Below are 20,389 nucleotides of genomic sequence, written 5' to 3'. Positions count from 1 at the left end.
ATCACACACATAAAATTATAACACATACTCCATTCTGACTCTATTGCGTGCACAACATTTTATTATCTCTTATAAAAATTCATTATTGGTGCTCAGGAAATAAAATATGGTAAGTTTTAAAGTTGGGGTTGCTCAAACCTTTAAATCTCCTGCTGATACTTTGATTATTTTTTTTTTTTTTTTGTCCCTCAAGTGTTTAAAAGAAACCCTTACAATACTTAAAGTAGATACATTTTGCATTTTTGTAGTAAGCAGAGAGGTATATTATACCTTTGCTTGGTGTCTTTGTTTCTTTCCTATAAATGTAGAATTCCTTCTTTTCTCCTAAAGCTAGAATAGGGCATCTAGTCTTAACTTGATCTGCATTCACTATAGTTTCCTTATCGATTCAATATACTTACGCAGTGTTTTAGTCATTTTTTAAATAGACAAACATTCACAAGATTCACATTTCAAACTGTGCGAGAGAGCAAGCAGTGAAAGTCTTCCTAACTCTGTCCCCCGGCCATCCAGTTTCCCTCTCCAGAAGCAGCCAGGGCTAGCTTATTTGTAACATACAGACTTAATGTTTATGTATATATAAGCACATGTATGTGTACTTTATATAATTTATATGATTTCCTCTTTTACACAAATGGTAGCTTTATATACACACTGTTATTTGCTTTTTGTATTAAATAATTTTGGAGCTCATTCATATTAGTCCATAAAGATTATTCTCATGTCTTTTTGCTATTTCATAGTATTCCATTGCAGGATATCCTATTAACCAGTCCCTTATTGGTAGACATTTCATTTATTCCTGCTTTTTAAATTGTAAGTAGTAATGCACAAATAACTGTGCATATGAATCATTATGATGTGTATAAGCAGTAAGCACATCTATAGAATAGATACCTAAAGAAAAATTTTTGAGTTAAAGTGCACATATAATAATAATTTTTACAGCATTGGCAATCCCCATAGCAACTCTATCAGTTTATATTCCCACTAATGGTAACTGTGGCTTTGCTGTAGCAATATGTGTTTTATGTGTCAAAGCCAGGCTAAATATTAGGAAGTCAGTATAGAAGTGTATCCTAAAACAGGACCTTTCAGAAAATGTCCTCTGGTTCTTCTATCATCTTCTTCCTCCGTCTCATTCAAATCAGAAATGATGTGATAGGAAACATTTTAATATTATTCTTAGTAAAACTAAAAACATAAAGATTGAGATCATGATAGGTATGGGAAAAGGAGGAAGATTCTAAGTATGAGAGATAGAAAATATGCAGTAAATGACAGGAAGTTTTTAAACCACCTATGGTTAAGGCAGTGCATGTATATCATGGTATTATTTTGTTCTTGTTCAAGCAACTACTTTGTGGTTTAAGTGAGTCAGTGAAGCAAGTAGGTTTATAAAAGACAACTTTCTTAAAGGAACCTGCATGTTATAGAAGAGCTTTGTGAAAATACTTCCTCTGACTCTTCTGACCATGCCTACCTATATCCTGTGGTGGAATGCAATAGACATCATTATCCAAAGAACATGTATGAAGACACGAATTGGTGTCAACATACTTTATATACAACCAGAGATATGAAAAATTGTGCTGTATACATGTAATAAGAATTGTAATGCATTCCGCTATCATTTATTTTTTTTAAACTCAATTAAAAGAAGTATTGAAAAAAAAGTTTACATCCTGATAACACAAATACTTGTTTATTCTAAGGCATTCCATTGTTTTTCTTACTGTGGTTATTATATATTATCAACCTTATAATTCCATGATAGGTAAAATTCTTTTATGTACATTTTATATGCATTTTAAAAAATAAAAATAGCCATCTTCTCAGTATTACTAAACAAAGTATTACCCATTAAAACAGGAAAAGGGGATTGGAGTATGAAGTGTTTTCATATTTACCTAATAGGAGTTTTGTTGGTATCAGGCTTTCAAAAAACCTACTAAATGTCTGAAAAAAGAAGTTCTGTTTGAAATAGAGTCTCACATATTTCTTTGAAGTTAATTGTGTGTAGTGTCAAATAAAAATAAATTTCAGGAATGGGCTGAGTAAAAGTGATTCTTGGTGCTACAAGCCATTTATTTGTAGTCCTGAACAAGTTATACCAACAACAGTGACTCATGTTCTAAAAATACAGATGGCCACTCCACAGCTATCTAATGAAGTTATTTTATGTGTAGTTAACCTAGTGCCTTGAACCTTCCAGATGAAAAATAAACTTTTGGAAAGTCTGATGTGGTTAAGACTATAGGATTTAGGATATGAGTATGGGGGGGGGGTTAAGATCCAATTTTACCTCTTATCTATGCATATTTGATTAAGGTACTTAACTTAATCTAAGCCTATTTCCTCAGGTATAGAATAAAGATTGATCCGGGAGTTCAATACAGTGGTAGATGCTTAGCACTCATAAGACTCTGAGTTCAATCCTCAGCACCAAAAGGAAAGAAATGAAAATAGTAATCTTACCACCATCTTAGGGTTTCTGATTATAAGGATATTGTGAGAATTAAATGAGGCCATCCATGTAAAACTTGTAATAGAATGCCTGGCACATAGAGATGCTTAGTAAATTTTTGTTGTTATTGTGCTTGTGAAAATAGTGGTGGTAACATGTTTCATATGTTATTATGTTCTTTCATGTTGCATCATCTTATGAATAGATTCTGGAAACCAAAATGGAGGAAGTGATGATAAGAATAAAAATACTGAGAGAAATTATTTAAATATTTTACCTGGTAAGTATAATTTTGTGTTAAATTACTATTTTCTTATAATCATATACATTAAAATTATAGATCTGAAGAATAAATTCTCATGGTATACATTATAAAGCATTTTCCAGTATATCACTTTAAAATGTTATTTTATCTATATTACATACTTTCTCAGATGTTCTCCAATGTAAATCTTTTTTATACTAGTAATGACTTTTAATTTGTACAAGAAAAATTGTTCAAGAAGTTCCATAATTTTATTATTATTTGCTATTTTAAATTTATATGTGGTGTCTTTGTTTCTTAAGAAATAAACCAATAGATTATTTTTGCTGTTAAGTATAAATAATAATACATAGAAATATAAATAGTTGAGCTAATAGAGAGAACATGGGTCATCTGTAGAATCTTATTTCCGTTTCCCCTTACCTTTTCCTGCTTTTCACTTCTTTTGTTTCCTTTGTTGTTCTTGAATTTTTTTTTTTTAACAACAGGAATTCAGTCTCTCCCCCTCTTTCTGATTGAGTTCACTCTGATATGCTTAATAGCATTTTTAAGACAGGGTGTAATAAAGAAGTCCTATTTGTGTACTTTATAAGCAAAAAGTCTTTTAAACTAAGTGATAAATTTTACAGTTTCAGAAATAGCCATCTCACGATAGTATTCTATTCTTCTTTAAGGTAGTATTACATTTCCTACATTTCTTTCCCCAGATCTTTGACATGTGGGTCACATTACATTTATTTTAAGGAAATATACCCATTTTGTGTATTCATCTTGTCAGGTCCAGTCAGTTTGTGGTTATCAGCCTCTGAGTTTCCTTCCACTTTCAGATATCCTACCTCTGTAGATAATGTTAGAATCACCACATTCTGCTTCTTGCACTTCGTGGAACAGGAAACCAGTCTTCTCTCCAGGTGAAAAAAACCTTCAGTGAAGATTTATCATATTCCTTCTCATAGATAATAATTTAAATCATTCATATTCTCTGGTTTTCTTAAAATATTATCAATTTTATTACTAGTTCAGAGGTATCAGTATCTCTAGCTTTTTAAACTCAATTCTTTATTGGTATATTATTGCCAAATTAAGAGGATATACCATAAGTCTGATTTAGAAAAGGATAACTCAGATTTATGGTATATCCTCCGAATTATTAATTTATATATATATATATATACACACATATATATATATATATATATATATATATATATATATATATATATATATATAAAATATCCTACTAAATTATTGAGTTAGATGTTCTAATAGCACTGGAGCACTGGAGTTTCCATTGAGGTAAAGGATGCCTACACAACCAAGATATTTTCAGATGGAAAAAAAAAAAAAAAGAGCTAAATCACAAGTCATTTAAGATTTTTAAATTGTGAGGGAAAGCAGTTGTATTTATATATTTGTAAGTCAGTAGTAACTTACTTACTTTATCAAGATCTAAGTCTTTATATTTTAAATCATTAATTCTCACAACAACCTTGTAAGGAAAGCAGCAAGGCATTACTTTTCATATTTCATACACAGGATTTAAGATAATCAATAAATTGAATTGATTTTCCCAAGATCACTCACCCAAAAAGTCCTTAAAAACAAATCTCATTAACATCCAATCTAGTGTTTTTTCCCCTATATCATATTCATTTGGTTAGTAATGCCAGCTTTAGGACTGGCCCCCATTTTATTAATGGGTAAAATGAGACCAAGAGGGAAGTCATTTAAGGTCGAATAAAGCAGTGCCAGATTGGGGATTAGGAGCACCTGACTTGTCCACTAAGTCATCCTACCTCACTGCTGGACCACAGCCCATATTTAATGCTGTGACTTCCATCATCTGAATTCATAGTAAGAATTAAGGAGGTTATACACTTCATTGGGCCCAGAACAATATTGTCCCATATAGTCCACCAGATTTCTGATAAGCAGACTGTGTCTTTCAGTGCCTTTCTGGGAAATCATAACTACTTTATTCCTCACCAATTTCCTTTTTACTTTCTCTTTGTCCATTTTATTTTGGTGTCTCTAAAATTCCCTTCTTTAATTTCTTTTTTCTTGTTCTAATATCTTGTTCAAGTTAAAAGAAAAAGAAAAAGACCTTTGCCTGAGGACTATGAAAGACATCTATGAGTACAGCTTATATATGCTAGTAACTAGTAATATTGAACATAATGCCAAAGTATATTAAGTACTTTTAAATATAAATATACTATGTCTTTAAAAGTAAAACCCTTGGATAATTACTGTAATACAAGCACAAGTGAAATTTGTGAGGTCAAGGGTTAATGTGAAGGACATATCAGGACTTCCAGGTACATACATTTGTAAAAACTCATTTTTATGTTTTATATTTTATTTTTTTATAATGACAGAATGCATAGAAAATAAAAGCTGATGAGGTTTTCTTCTGTTGTTGTTGTTGTTGTTTTGTTTTGCTATTGTGGATACATAGGAAAAGAAATGATTGTAGAGAGCAGAGATGTTACTGCTCCAGCATGTAGTCTGAAACATTCATTGATTCACTCAACAAGTACTTACTGAGGACCATCTATGTGCTAGAAACAGAATATTAAATGAGGTAGACAAAATCCTATAGTCATAGACCATAAGCTATAGTCTCTTAAAAATAATATATGATAATATATGTAAATAAAAGAATTTCATTGCTAAGAAGAAAAGAATTAAGGAGTTTCATGAGCCCCACATAGATTCCTGATCCAAACTAACTCAACATATTGACTGCTCATTGCAATTATTTATAATGCCCATTGATGAATGTGATTTATGTATTTGAAAATCATGATTATATCTGTTGTTCACAGGGGAATTTTACATAACACGACATTCTAATCTCTCAGAAATTCATGTTGCTTTCCATCTTTGTGTGGATGACAATGTGAAATCAGGAAATATCACTGCTCGTGATCCTGCCATTATGGGACTTAGAAATATACTCAAGGTTTGCTGCACCCATGACATCACAACAATAAGCATTCCTCTGTTGCTGGTTCACGATATGTCAGAGGTAAGCAGATAGAAAAATCTTTTCAATGAATATGATACATATTCATATTATTTAATAATCTACATTTTAAAAGCCCCCTCCCCTTTTTTTTTTTTTTAACTAATAGACCTTTACATTTTCTATCAGGTTAATAGAATTGACTGCCATATAAAACAGTAAATAGTACTTCACCATTTATGTTCAGAAAATTATAACATTTTCCTATTCTCCTTTTCTTCCCCTACTTCATTTCCTCTTTCTCCTCCATTTTTGTCTTAATTAACAGTAGATATTAATGTTTGGCTTATGCCAGAATTACATTGAGTTAGTACTTTCTGAGAAGACATTAAAAAGTAATGGAAAGAGATGCTAGATGACAGGAAGAAGTCAGCCTCAGTTTAACATTTCCTCCAGGATGAACTTGTAGTCCCCCTGCCTCAGTCTCTCAAGCTCAGATTATAGGTGTGCACCACTGCACTAGGAGACATTTTTAATTTTAAAAATCTCTTTCTGTTTTAAAAATTCTCATTCTGTTTCTCTTCTGCCTTCTTCCTTTACTCACATTTAAAAAAAAAATAGTTAGAGGGCTAAGTTAAAAATAATGTGAAGACCAAAATTTAACTTTAGATTGTCTGGAGGAAGAAAGGAACCTCAAGCCCAAAGGATGCTATGAGTCCTAGGAAAGCCAGCTGTCAACCTGGTGATAAAGGCTCATATCAGCAACTCTGTGCTTGCTTATTTTAAGAAGAGATTTTTTAAAAGCAAAATTGATGACTACTAAGTGCAGACTGTGAATTTCAAGAAGGAAATTTGATCTTGATTGCTGAATGTTACTAGTAAGTAAATAATGTGGAAATGCTATATTTTAGAAGATAGTATAAAAGATGTAATTTTTTACATTTTAGTTTAAGGTCCCACTTAGACTCATTATATTACATTCATGAATTTACTTCATTTTAAATTCTATATTAACTGCTGTAATTTAATATAATTTAAAGATAACCAGTTCCATCTAGGACAGGATGTTTTGAGTTATTTCCCATTTATAGTCTAGTCTGGTAGATCTTCACAATATACTTTTTTTTCTTTTTGGTGAAAAGGATACTGGCACCATCCTGTGGAGGCTGCAGTAGACTTCCTCACTTCTCATTCCACTTCCGTAGCCTCACTCATACCTAATATGGCATCAGGAGAGATGGACAAACATGTTTTTCTGTTTTCACTGTAGCTTTATAAAGTTTTACTTCCATCATGATTTTTTAGCTATTGTTAAATTATCATCACTAACAAGCCCATCTATAAAAGGGTCTTTGGGGAATAACAAACTTTATGATGAATTTCTGCCACAAGGAAACAACCAAATATTCCTGCAGCTGGACTCCTGGTTAACCAGTTTATAAAAATGGTTGTATGTAGGTGGGAAACAACCTCAAAAACAGTGTTTCCAAAAGTCACTAAGTTCAGATTTACTTCCAGACATTTGATACTGCTAGCATGCCCTCTCCCACAATGTCACAAAAGTTACATGTTTTAAATTGGGACAGCCAGCTGCAGAACATTAAGTTTGTTTCCAAAGTGTCCAATTTAATTCACAAAAGTATATCGAGCCATGATCTTCTCATTTGTTGTATTTAAATATCCATTCAAGGTCAAGAAGTTTATCCTATAAACTCAGACAACACTTCACAAGATATAGGAGTAATGTGTACTTTAGCTTTTGTACAAGGATCCCAAAGCATTTTCAGGTGCTATTTCCCAAAATTAGCTGCTAGACACCCAGTTACTATATATTAGTGTGTGCAAGGTAATGATAAGGTCTGAAATAGTCCATGTCCTATGATATATAAAGTGGCAATAAAAATTACTTGCAGTTTAAAAAGAAGAAGAACAAACCAGTTTCATCTCTATAAGTATTTGTAATCAGAAAATACTGTCGTATTAAGATCAATGTAACCTAATAGATGTGGAATGAGTCTACAAGTCAGAAATCCTGAGTTCCTGACTTTTTTGGGTATACTAATAAATTGTGAAATAATTTGGGGTTTAAGGATTTTAGTTTTGTTAATTTTTTGTCAATGAAGATTTTGTTTGTTTTTATTGGAATACTTATAATACATAAGTGCTCACCTCAAATTTTCACAAACTGAGCAAGCATATACCCAGAACATTACCACAACCCAGAAACCACCCTCATGTTCCCTTACAGTTACTTAAAACACTCCCTCTACAGGACAACCACTATTTTCACCTCAAAAATTATGGATGAGTTAGTTGTTTTGTGGTTATCTTATATCTGACTTCTTTCATTCAATATTATGTTTATGAGATATCCAGATTATTATGTATGATTATGGATTGTTCTTTTTTGATGTTATATATTATTCCAGTGTGTGACTAGACCAAAATTATTAGCCCTTCTAATATTTATGAACATTTAGGTAATTTGTAGATTTTGGTTGTTGTGACTGATACTGTTATAAACATTCTATCTAGTACATATGTTTTGACACTTCTCTTGGGAATGGCATTTAAGGTGGAATTATGGAATTATTAACTCTCAGGCTATCTATGTGTTTTTCTTTGATAGAAATAGCAAAATTGTTTTCTAAAGTGGTATACCTACACTGGTGTTTTTTTTTATGTGGAAAATAAAAAATAAAGCCAGACTTTCACCTTTCGATAATGGCTATGAAGCTGATTAATACAAGTGTTTCAGGTACCTCGTAAGCATATACCTGAGAAGGAAAGAAAAATCTTGGAATCTTTCCCATTAGAATAAACTCAGAAAGTAATTCTTATATCTGACTTCCAAGATGTACAATGAAGACCTTAAAATACATACTAACTCCACAGTTCAGCCTTACCTAAACCAAGGATTCAAGTTGAGAATCAACATATGGCCATTAACCTCAGATAGATAGAAGGTATTGTCTCGGTTAGAACTGAGATTTTATATGTCAAGAGCTTTTTTGTAATGTTTTGAACAACCAATAAAAAAAAAATAAGCAAGTTGGGCATAGTGCAGAAGATAATAAAACTTTATTAAATAAAAAGAAAGAATTGAGATTTTAATTTGTTTCACAGATTTAAAATTTATTCTATGTGCAATTTCCATGTACCATCTAAAGTATAACTGTTGGGACCAAATTTCTGCCCTAGTTCCAAACTCCAAAGTGTTTCACATTACCCACCCAGCTTCTTCCGTAGATTTCTTTCACAGTGCATTCTCTCAGACATGTCACCAAGATTTAGTCACTTTGCCATTACCTAGAGTGCATGAACAAAACTTCATATGCCATTAGCTGATCCATCAGGTTCCATGTCGTACCTACTGTGCAATATATACTAAGCTTTGTTTCAAAAAGTGAGCTCCTTATAAAACTGCTGGCCACATCCTATGATGACATCCGATAATTCATGCCCTGTCTTGATCTTATAGTCTTCTAAAGCTTACCATTTAGCCTTTTCCAGATATTGAAAGCCATTGTTTTTAGGTGCTGATTTTAATCAGAGACAAAAAGGATAAAAAAACAGTCAAACATCTACCTTAAGCTTGGGGTAGAGTCTCTGTAGGCATATGAAATATTTGAAAACAACTCAAGTGAATGAATGTGTTTTCACATGCATGTACATGCTGCCATATAGCATTTTCTTCAGATTCCTAACACTGCTAATCAGCATTAAAGTAAAGTAAAGCACATATGAAGGCATATGTCATCTGAAAATTAAATTGATCTTATAATATATCTGTCACTTCTAAGCTACTCTAGTGTCTTGCCATTATTGTATTTTGTCTTGTTCTCCAAATAGTGCTTATAAAACTTTGTAGTTAATTCATATCATTTCAAGAGTGTAAAGTTCTTTATTTATCTCATAGATATTTGTTATAGACCATGCTATTAATCACATAAATATAGAAAACAAGAAAGCATGTTATTAATGGATAAAATTGGATGATCTTTGGACAAATGAGGACTTGGTTATTTTCTTCTCAATCTACCATCCCTTTTCTAATTTGTGCTGCAATCTTTCATCACTATATTGTCCTGAGTTTCTGCATTTGGATAATATCAATTTTAGATGTTGGTTTTCAAAGCTTTGTGTTTAAAATTCACATTAACGGTCTTCATATGAGTAGTGGTACTTTGACTTAGCCTTAATCAAGTAATTTAAAAAAAAAATTTAATTGTAGATAGACATGATACCTTTATTTTTATGTGGTGCTGAGTATCAAACCCAGTGCCTTCCACATTTGAGGCGAGCGCTCTAACACTGGGCTACAACCCCAGTCCTAATCAAGTAATTATTGAAATAATTCAAAGGTGTCAAAAAACTAATAGTAAATTATAAGACAAGTTACCGTCAGTAATGCTTTATATGTGTGTGTGTATATATATATGTATATGTTTCATATATATAATGAATATGTCATTAAAACTAAATGAATAATAGTAATTCCTTGATTCTGATTATTACTATGGTATTTCAAAACATTATATTTTAGAGTAATGTTTTAAAGTAATGCTAATACTTGGTTATATTTTAGTATTTATTTCTACGTATAATTCTTGAATAAAATGTTTAACATAAGTAGGCTCTTAAGGAAAATAAGACACTATGAGTGAGAGTCAGCAGAAACAACCAAACATAAAAACTGATACATAAAGCCTTGAGGCATAGGAATTATGAGACTTGGATCATGAAATAGTTGGTCATTGTGTCTAAAGAATACGTTACTACTTTTTTCACTAAATCTTTTTTGTTTTGGAAAATATAGTGGTTTTCCATTAAAAATGTTATTTATGCTAACATTAAATGGACTTATCATTGTTATTTTTAAACTAAATAAATATTTTTATATTTATCAGTTTTAATTTCTAATGCAATGAATAATCCACATAAACAAAGGCATATTGGAGTTAGTATTTTTCAGAGTGTTAAAGATCCTGAAACCCAAAAAGTTTTAGAATCACCATAATTAAATAATACACTTGTTTTGTAGTTATGAAGACTTGCAACGTGAGAAAATAATTTTGGTAAAAAGAAATGGAATTTAAAATGGCATGTTCACTGAGTACATGGTGAAAAATTGTAAAATGTATTGGTTGTTGACCTGGGATTCAGATGTGCATTTGGACAGCAATTAGAAAGCAAAATAGAAAATGAATGGATTTGGTTCATTAGGTAGCTGGGACACACTCTTTGTTTATTCCATTATTTTTGCAATAATATAATGTTATATAATAAAAATGTTTTAATTTTATTGCTTATGTAAATATACAATTTAATAATAATTATTCATTTGATCAATAATAACTATTCATGCAGACATTGACAGTAGTTGTGGAATTTCCGCATCATAGTTATCTTTAAAATTATCATGAATATGTTAAGGATCTACGCATTTTATAAATCATGTTTGCTAGGCTTGTTAAATTAATTTGCCTTTCTCAAGTATTGTCTAACGACTAGAAGCTCTATTCCTAAAAAATAAAAGAAATCCAGTTGGGATTAGCAAATAATTGTCTGAATTTATTCACAACATGGACATTCAACATTATAAACAAATAAGGATCTGACTGTATTTTTTATTTTACAAACTTCTGTTAAAAGCAAATGATTTGTTTTGTTTCTGTTTTTAGGAAATGACTATACCCTGGTGCTTAAGGAGAGCAGAACTTGTGTTTAAGTGTGTCAAAGGTGAGCAGAACCCCACATTTAACAACCAACCATATGTCCTCACAAATGTTGAAAGCAGAGCAACCCAGAAGAAAGGATATGAAAGTTACCTCTGTTGTTTGATGACTTTGTTATGTAGTTAATCAAATATTTCTTAAGAGACTTGTAATTTATCTTTTTCCAGTCACAAAAAAAAATCTCCAGTCCTCCTGGAATACAAGGACATTTGGATGTTATTTACATTTTGCTTCGATTCTAACTTGTTCTCTACTGCCTTAAAAAAAAAAAAAAAAGCCATATGTTTAACCTTTAATAGTCTGTTTTAGCTTCCTTGTATGGAGGCCAACTAGGACTTGAGAAAAAATAAGTCCAAGTGTGTTAACAAAAATGTGTTAAACCTCTCTGGCATGGAGAATTAGGGATAGCAGAAGTTTATCTTTAGGCTTAGCATTTCCCATAGGCAAGTGTCTACCTACAAAGTCAAGACAGGAACCACACAGTGAAATTCAGTTTATCTCAATAAGTGACTGGGAGACTGGAAGGCCAAAACTCATAACACAGCAAAGTCTGTTGTTCTATTTTAGGTTTTATGATGGAAATGGCTTCATGGGATGGAGGAATTTCTAGGACTGTACAATTTCTAGTGCCACAGGTATGTTATCTGAATAGATTTCGCTCCAGTTTAATCTCTTTTATAATATTCCTCACACATATGATATGTGGCCTTAAACTCCTAAATATAATAAAATGCTAACAGTTTCCAATTTTTTAAGGGGAGAAGAGTTTGGATGCCATAAAGGCACTTATTGTCAAAGATGTCAACCTCTACCACTCAAGAGATCTTTTATTTACCCCTAAAACCAAACTTGACTTATCTGTCCTCTGTTTTTTTTCCACATTTATGTTATACAGACTATGTTTGTAAAAAAGGGCATGAACAGAGAATGAATGATTCTGAATAGAACTTACCAAAATTAGTGGCATTTTATTATGGATTATATTGGTGTTACATAGGGGGTTTCTGGTGATCAGACTTATTATTTGATAGAAACAACACAGGTTCTCAGAGAACAGTCAGAAAACCAGCCCAGTCCATATAGTTAAATCAGTCAGGAAAGATAATTTTTCTGTTTTGCAGTCCGTATCTAGAAAGAGATCATATTTTAAAATACTTCTAAAGATTTAAATTATCCATGCTTTAACAAGCACAAACTTTTTTTTTTTTTTTTTTACCTTTTACAGAGTATTTCTGAAGAAATGTTTTATCAACTTAGTAACATGCTCCCCCAGATCTTCCGAGTCTCATCAACACTCACTCTGACATCCAAGCACTAAACCCTTATAGATGGACACACTGGCAGAAGCGGATTGTTAAACTCTCCAGGAACTTGAGCTATGCTGGAATCCTGTCAAGCAAAAGATGTTCAGAAAGAGAACCTGCAACCTAAGCCACAAGTGAAATCATGATATATGTCTGTGAAACATTCCAAAAATTTCTATACTGAACAAACTAGTGATCAGCCCCTAAATGAAACATTCATTCTTAAAGTCTTTTTATAAAAGAATATCTCCCTTTTTCTACTTTTATGTCCTAAAGTGAATGTTAGTAAGTTAATACTTCCTTTTTATCACACATTTGCTATAGGAATCTCTTGAGTACATTTTTGTGGTGACTTTTGACTTTCCCAAAAGGCTTGAATTACTTACCAGGTACAAGCCATAATTACTTTATTTGCCAAATCAAAATTAAAAAGCACTGAAATATGCATTACAAGTATGGGTTTCTTGTGAAAATCTTTCTATAGAAATACAAATACATGAGAAATATGTGCTTATTCTTTTAAGTTTCTTCCTTCAAAGCCTTGCTTTTAATCTACTCTTTCTAAGCTTGTATAAGTTAAGAGTCAAAAAAGGCTTTGAATTCTTTACTTCTGTCTCATCTTCCCTCTGTGACCTTGCCCTTGTCTATAAATAACATTTCATGGGCTGAGAAAATAGTGTTCTTTTTTGCCAGCCTGATGTAAAGTTAGTCCAAACCAGCACCTGGTGCGATTTTAGTGCTCAGCAACATTGTGACAATGATGTGACAATCAGAGAATGAGGATCATTTTTATTTTTCTATTCTTCTTCCTACATTCTCAGCTTTCTTACCCATTCCTCTATCCCTTATTTTCTTTGCAGATAACAGTGTCCCCATTTCTGTCTTACTGTTTCCCCTCCTCTTCCATTGTATTCACTGGCCCCCATTCTGTACTGTTCTTTCCTTTCCTCCTTTCCACACTGTGTGTCATTTATCTCATCTATAACATTTTTGCCATGACTACATTAAACAAAAGCATGCAGACATTTACAAAAGCAATAGTTTTCATCCCAAGTTGTGTGAATGTTGCAACTGACCAATCGAATGAAATGGAGGGTCTTTGATGTCCTCAGAAAGTGTTATATCTTGAATATAAGAAAAAGAAGCATTATAACTAGGAGTGAATAGATGAATGTCAGAGACTTTAGTTCTTAAATTGAAATGGAAGTGGTTATAGTGGGATCAATAAAAGACATTGAAAAATAGACCTTAATAATCTTTCCACAGAATTCTGTCATCTAAGGGTACAACCAACAGCTTGAAGGTTACTTCCAGGTACAGGAGGAAAGATTCAATCATGGAAATTTGGTAAATGTTGCTAACCAACTCTGTCACTTCTGGGATATTTTATTAAATTACTTTTAAACTGGGGCTTTCAACTGAAGAAGGTTTAAAAGTACTATTTTATTAATAAAATCAAGATATTTTTTTCTAAGTCCATTTTTCAGTTGGAACTGTATTATAAGATACATAAGCAGTAAGCTTGGGAAAATCATGCCTATGGTATTACATACTACTGATGGAAACACCAAGCTATTAGCAAATATATAATTTAAAATACCAGGGGCTGTGGTTGTGGCTCAGTGGTAGAGCACTTCCCTAGCATGTGTGAGGCACTAGGTTTGATCCTCAGCACCACAATAAATAAATAAATAATTTAAGTATATGCATTTAAATTGTGGGGATTTAATTAGACAGTAATTAAGGCTAGAATTTTGTATTTAGGCCAAGAAGGGTAAGATTATGATCTTAGTTTCTAAGTGTTCTGAAGGGCTTCTTAAAGGGAAGTAGTTTCAGGCACTGTGTGAAGATGTGCTAGTCCTCTTTCTGTCACTATGACAGAATACCTGAAATAATCAACAATAGGAAAGATTTATTTTGGCTCATGGATATAGAGATCTAAGTCCATGGTTGTTGGCCTTGTTGCTTGTGGCAGCGTAGGACATCATGGTAAGAATGTGTAGTCAAACAGTCCTCTTCACCTCATAGTTGGAAGAAAGCAGACATGAGTGGTCTGGAGTCCCAATATATCCTTCAAGGGCATGTCCCCAGTGACTTACTTCCTTCTACTAGGACCCACCTTCTGAGGATTCTACCACCTCCCTATTATAGCACCACAAGCCAGACATTTAGCACATGGTCTTTGAAAGACATTTACGATCTATCGATAGATCTGAAGAAGGAACCTTAGCAGGCTGAGAATAGAAAAAGCTTTCAAGCATTCTAGGTATAGGTACAGATAAGAACCATGACCAATGGCCAGTATATTGAGAGAAGCTGACCTCAAGCGTCTTTGAGGGGTGGGGGGGCAGGGCAGGCACAAGTATCTCAATGAGCATAGTTTTCCATTTGTATAAACAGTTGCTTGTTCCCAAGACAGATGATAATGTGGTCCTCAAGGCCTTAAAAGTATTCACTGGCCCCCATTCTGTACTGTTCTTTCCTTTCCTCCTCTGTGTCTTCTGTCAAAGCACCAGACCAAGTAAGACTATAACCTCACCATCGATCTGGAAGTATGGCACCAACATGTGTGACCAAAATTGGAGACGTGCATGAAAAAGAATTTCAACGAAAAGAAATTACTTGCCTGTGAACTGGCAGATCTCTTGACACAGCACATGCCATTATTTATTTCATATCAGTTGGAGCCTGGCAAATTCTCAAAAGAAGAAAAAATGTTTCACTAAGGAAAGATGAATTCACAGACACATTCCTATTTTAGAGACCCTAAAGAGAATCTACAGAGCTGTGTAGAAAGAATGGACAAAGCTTAGAGACTGTAGATATGTGTCAGTTTCTTGTTGAAAATTGTTGTTTTTTTGTGACTTCATTTTCTCATTGAGATAAAATAGGACTGCCTTGCTCAACAGGACTAACAGCAGTGTAAAAATAATTATCCTAAATTTGAAATAATAAAACTATTTTACAATCTGTACAAAAAGTACCATGTCTTCAGAACCATTTAAACTAGTGGTGTTTTTGTCCTTTTGCCACCCAGAAATCTTTTATTAGCTTCCCCATATTTCTCTGAAGTGTTTTGAAAACTTAGCAAGCAATTTAAATTATTTGAGCAATCTGGCCTTTGTTAATTAAAGACAAGTCTGTGGAGTAAGCTGATTGGCAAGTGATACGTAGTGTTGTCACATAGAATTATTGTATAATTCCATGCAGATTTGCAAAAATGGAAACAAAAGCTTGACAATTGATTCTGACCTGTGGGATTTCAACCAAGGGACATGTATTTTTTGAAAGATTGTTTAAAAACTCAGTGACCTCTTAAAGCACCACTAATTCCAGGAACCCCAAGTTGGGAATCACAACTTTACACAGAAGTATGTACATGAGAGTATATTACAACCCAAAGGCAGAGATAAAGACAATATAAGTAACTGGTTCACCCTAAGGATAACATTCAACAATAGCAAATGTAAATAGAATCTTCCAAGTAGAAGAACACAATGCTTAAGTAAGAGTTGGCCTCTAGAGGGTTATGCAAAAGCCATGGGACTTGTAAAGCAAGAAGACTTGTCAGGCAGCATCTGTGATGCTGACAATCTAATGATCAAGACAAAAACTCACCTAAAACTAGGGAATGAATGAATGAATTTTGAGATTCCCTGCAGGACCAACATGTGCTTGTGACATCCTATTCAACTATAAACAGTGAAGATTGTTACAACACACTGCAGATCTATTTTTCCTGTTTTCTCACAGGGTAATGGTTCCTGATACATCAAAATTAAGACTTGACTGAACTTCTTGCCACACAGTCAATTCTCATTATATCACAGATTCCACATTTTCTAATTCACCTGCTTTCTACAATCTATTTTTAACTCCATTTAATAGAGGCATTTACAAAAGCAATATTTTCATCAAATCCAAGTCAGATATGTGTTGTAAATTATCAGTGAAATGAAATGCAGGGCCTTGGACAGTATTTTCAGGATCATTAGTGAATATTCATACAGTGGCAGAAAATTTGAGTTGCTCAATACACACTTTCCCAGTTCATATGGGGAAAAGTGACACTTATGCCATCTTGCTTCAGCTCTCATAATGTTAAACAAATGTTCTTTCTATGGTCTATTTAGTGCCATGTTTTTTGCATTTTTGTACTTTTTGTTGGTATTGTCTATGTAAAGTGCCCTGCCCCCCAGCATAGTGCTGAAGTGCTATCTTACTGTTCCTAAGTGCAACAAGGGTCTGACGTACATTATGAAGGAAATACATGTCATCTGGATATCAATATAATGATGTCAGTCAAGAGTTTAATGTTAATGAATCAAAATATATATTAAACAAGGTGTCTTGAAACATGCATAAGGTTATGTGATCACCAGCTAATGAAAATACGGCCAGAGGCTTGCAGAAATCTAACTTTCTGTATTGTCCCAGAAGTTTAGAATTCACTAATTCAGTGTTCAAAGCAACTTTTTAGAACATAACTACTATTAAAAATGAGAATCATCTGTATGTGTCTTCTCTCACAGTCAGGAGAGCATAAGAACTGTCTGTGGATATCTTTAGCACATGGAGACTGGAACCTGGAACACATTACCCAAAAAAGCAAGTAGATCCTTTCTGGAGATGATTAGGAATGAAACAGAAACTGTGCTGTCTGTCACAGGTTAGGTGTGATGCTTACAGGAAGGAAATGTGGTAGTGGGTCTCTCCCTCCCTCCCTCCCTCTTCCCTGCTTTCTAGTTTTCTCTCCTTTTTTTCTTTCTTTGTGTTGAATCCTGGCTTCCTATTGTCAGCTCATCTGTGCTCAAATGTCTCACCTCTAAGCAACAGTATAGCAGCAACAGTCAGGAGCATAGTCCCTAGAGTTCAACAAGCCTGGTTTACATGCTGGCTCTCCAATTTATTCACTGTGACTTGTTACATCGGGCATATTACCTAACCCTCCTAAGCATGTTTTTTGATTCGTAAGCTAGGAAAAATTAATAATAGGATCTACCTCACTGGGTAGTTGGAAGGATTAAATAAGAAAGTACACACTACCTGGCATATAGTCATTCTATAAATATTTGCTGCTATTATCCTTCTTACTTCATTCCTTCCTGTCTCCCCTTCCTTCCTTTCTTCCTTCCTGTCTGACCTTTCTCCTTTTCTTCCTTCCTCTCAGTAGATAGTAGGGATACTAAGTCACTGAAAACATCATGTCCTCAAGGAGTTTATGGCCTAATTGAATTGGTAAGAGAACACATGGTAACTCACAATACCAGCCAACATATACTAAGGGTAGACAATCAGTGCAGAATAAAGCATAAGCAAAGTGCTATAGAAGTCAAAATAGACACACCAGAAATGTGTGAGAACAAAAGAGATGCTAAGTCCATTGAGAGCAGCTTGCTTAGCCCTGCCTTTCTCTGGCATTGAGTGGGTATCCTCTAAGAGCCCTTGTCACTCTCAGTGGGTCAAGCACAAATCCTCCTGGCAGTCAGAAAGAATGCCACCTGTGCCAGTAATGGAAACAGCTTCAAATACAAAGGACTAGGCAGGTTAAGAATGTCAGGAGGAAGTCACAGGGTAGGTGACTAACTTTATATTTGAGTGGGACAGGAAGAACTAACATTTTTGTCAGGTGAGCCTAGATTTTAGACATAACAATAGCATGAAGTAGTTACAAGATTTAAGGTCTCCTACAATTGCCCCTATAGTGCTTCCCTGGTATCGCCTCTTATGACTCTCTTGTCAGTGAGCTGATCAGATGTTTCCTATCTTACAGGTGACCAACTGAAGCAAGAGATTAAATGCTAGGAAGAAATAGAGAAAATGTCCTGGATGAGAGGAGAGGATTAGGATGCAGAAATGACTAGTCTACTTAGTCTACTTTGTGGGCATGGTGATGGCGAGCAGGGTGGGGCAATGGAACAATACTTTTCTTTGCTTTTTAAAAAATCATCTGTCGTGACTAGTGTAGCCCATTTTCTATCCTATCTGAATTTTCTTTTATTGTGAAATATTTCAAATATACAGAAAAGTTAGGATAATTATATATGTAACACATATCCATATATTTGCTACCTGTATTTGTTAACATTTTGCCATATTTGCTTTAGGGGTCTCTTATTTTTAACACATAAAACATCACAGTTATAGGTTGAAGTGCTCCACTTTTGATGCTCTCAAGATCTATTATCCTTCCTTGTATGAGCTTTTCATATAACAAACCACTCCAAAACTTAGTGGCTGAGAAAATAAGTCTTCATTCTTCATGATTCTATGGGTCATCTCAACAATTCTTCACCTGGGCTTACTCATGAGTCTTCAGCCAGCTGAAGGTCAGGTAAGCAGTTCTGGTGATCTTGGCTAGATCCTCTCATATGTTTGAGCATTGGTTGGCTGCAGGCTGTAATAGATGACCTCAGCTGGGACAATTGGACTTTCCTTCACTGGGCCTTATCCCCCAGGATGCTAGCCCATAATTTTTCACATAATGGTAGTCAGGTTGAAAAAGAGAGAATTAACATCATTTTTACCACATTCTGTTGATTAAAGCAAATCTGAAAACCATCCAAGAATCAAGAGTTAGGGTAATAGACTTCACATTTTGATGAGAGGTGCTTACATGAGTCACTTTGCAAAGAGCACAGGATAGAGAAAAGAATTGAGAATATTTATGTCATCCATGTGTCTGTCTTTCTCTCCTTAGCAGTAATCATTATCTTGATGTTGTTGTTATTCGTTTTGTGGGTTTATTCACAGTTTTAATGCATATCTATATAGTGTAACTATGAAATATATAAAGTATTATATCAAAAAAATTATTTTCTATATGACTTCCTTTTATAAAATCCAATACCATGCTTTGGGGATTTAACCATACTGATAGACTTATAGCAATTTTATTAATCTTGGTTGTAGCATGTTATTTTTTAATACTCTGTATTATATGCATATAGCCCAAATTGTTTATTTATCCATTCTATTTATTGACAATGAGGTGGCTTCTACCTTTGTATCATTTGGTCCCATGCTGCAATAGCCACATTCTTATACATGTATTACTGTGCACATTTGTTCAAACTTCTCTAGAGTGTATGACTGGGTTTTCTGGATTGTGGAATGTGGACATCTTCAAATTTAATAGATATGTTCTAAATGTAGCCCCAAAGTGGTTATACCAGACTTCCCTTCTACAGTATATCGGTATTGCTTTGCATTTCCCTGGGTTCTGGTGATGTCAAGCAGCTTATGTGTAGTTTTGTTCTTTTTTTTTTCCAGTATTGTCTGAACCCAGCCCTTTTTATTTTTTATTTTGAGACAGGTTCTTGTTGCTTAAGGCCTCACTAAGTTACTGAGGCTGGCTTTGAACTTGTGATCCTCCTGCTCCAGCCTTTTGACACTTATCAAAGAACAAAGTGGGAGAACAGGTGTGCACCACCACACCCAGCTAGCATAACATTTGTTTATAGGCCATTTAGATTTCCTTATTTGTGAGCTTCCTGTGTAAATTCTTGGTCCATTTTTTTTCCTTAAGTTGTTTCTGTTTCATATGAGTTGTGCAGATTTTTTTCTGAATTCTGAATATTAAAGTTTTACTAGTTTTTCTTGCAATTTTTTTCACAGTTTATGTTTTATTTTTCTTTTTTTAAATTA

At 33.6% G+C, this 20,389-nt stretch overlaps 1 protein-coding gene across 1 annotated transcript in view; it reads left to right on the top strand.

Annotated features, from left to right (window-relative positions):
- Nucleotides 1–13,195, top strand: part of CUNH12orf4 (chromosome unknown C12orf4 homolog) — a 32,095-nt gene extending 18,900 nt beyond the window's left edge. Inside the window, exons 10-14 of the mRNA XM_046446686.2 lie at nt 2,673–2,747; nt 5,561–5,763; nt 11,385–11,442; nt 12,006–12,073; nt 12,664–13,195. Of these exons, the coding sequence (XP_046302642.1) occupies nt 2,673–2,747; nt 5,561–5,763; nt 11,385–11,442; nt 12,006–12,073; nt 12,664–12,756 (497 nt within the window). The 3' untranslated portion in view covers nt 12,757–13,195. The remainder of the gene's footprint in view (nt 1–2,672; nt 2,748–5,560; nt 5,764–11,384; nt 11,443–12,005; nt 12,074–12,663) is intronic.
- The last annotated feature ends 7,194 nt before the right edge of the window (nt 13,196–20,389 follow it).

Source organism: Marmota monax, unplaced genomic scaffold, assembly GCF_021218885.2.
Source record: "Marmota monax isolate L192 unplaced genomic scaffold, Marmota_monax_Labrador192_F-V1.1 WCK01_AAM20220418_F8-fsc00512, whole genome shotgun sequence".
NCBI classification, from domain to species: domain Eukaryota; kingdom Metazoa; phylum Chordata; class Mammalia; order Rodentia; family Sciuridae; genus Marmota; species Marmota monax.
The sequence above is the reverse complement of the archived record's forward strand: the minus strand, read 5'-3'. Positions and strand labels throughout refer to the sequence as shown.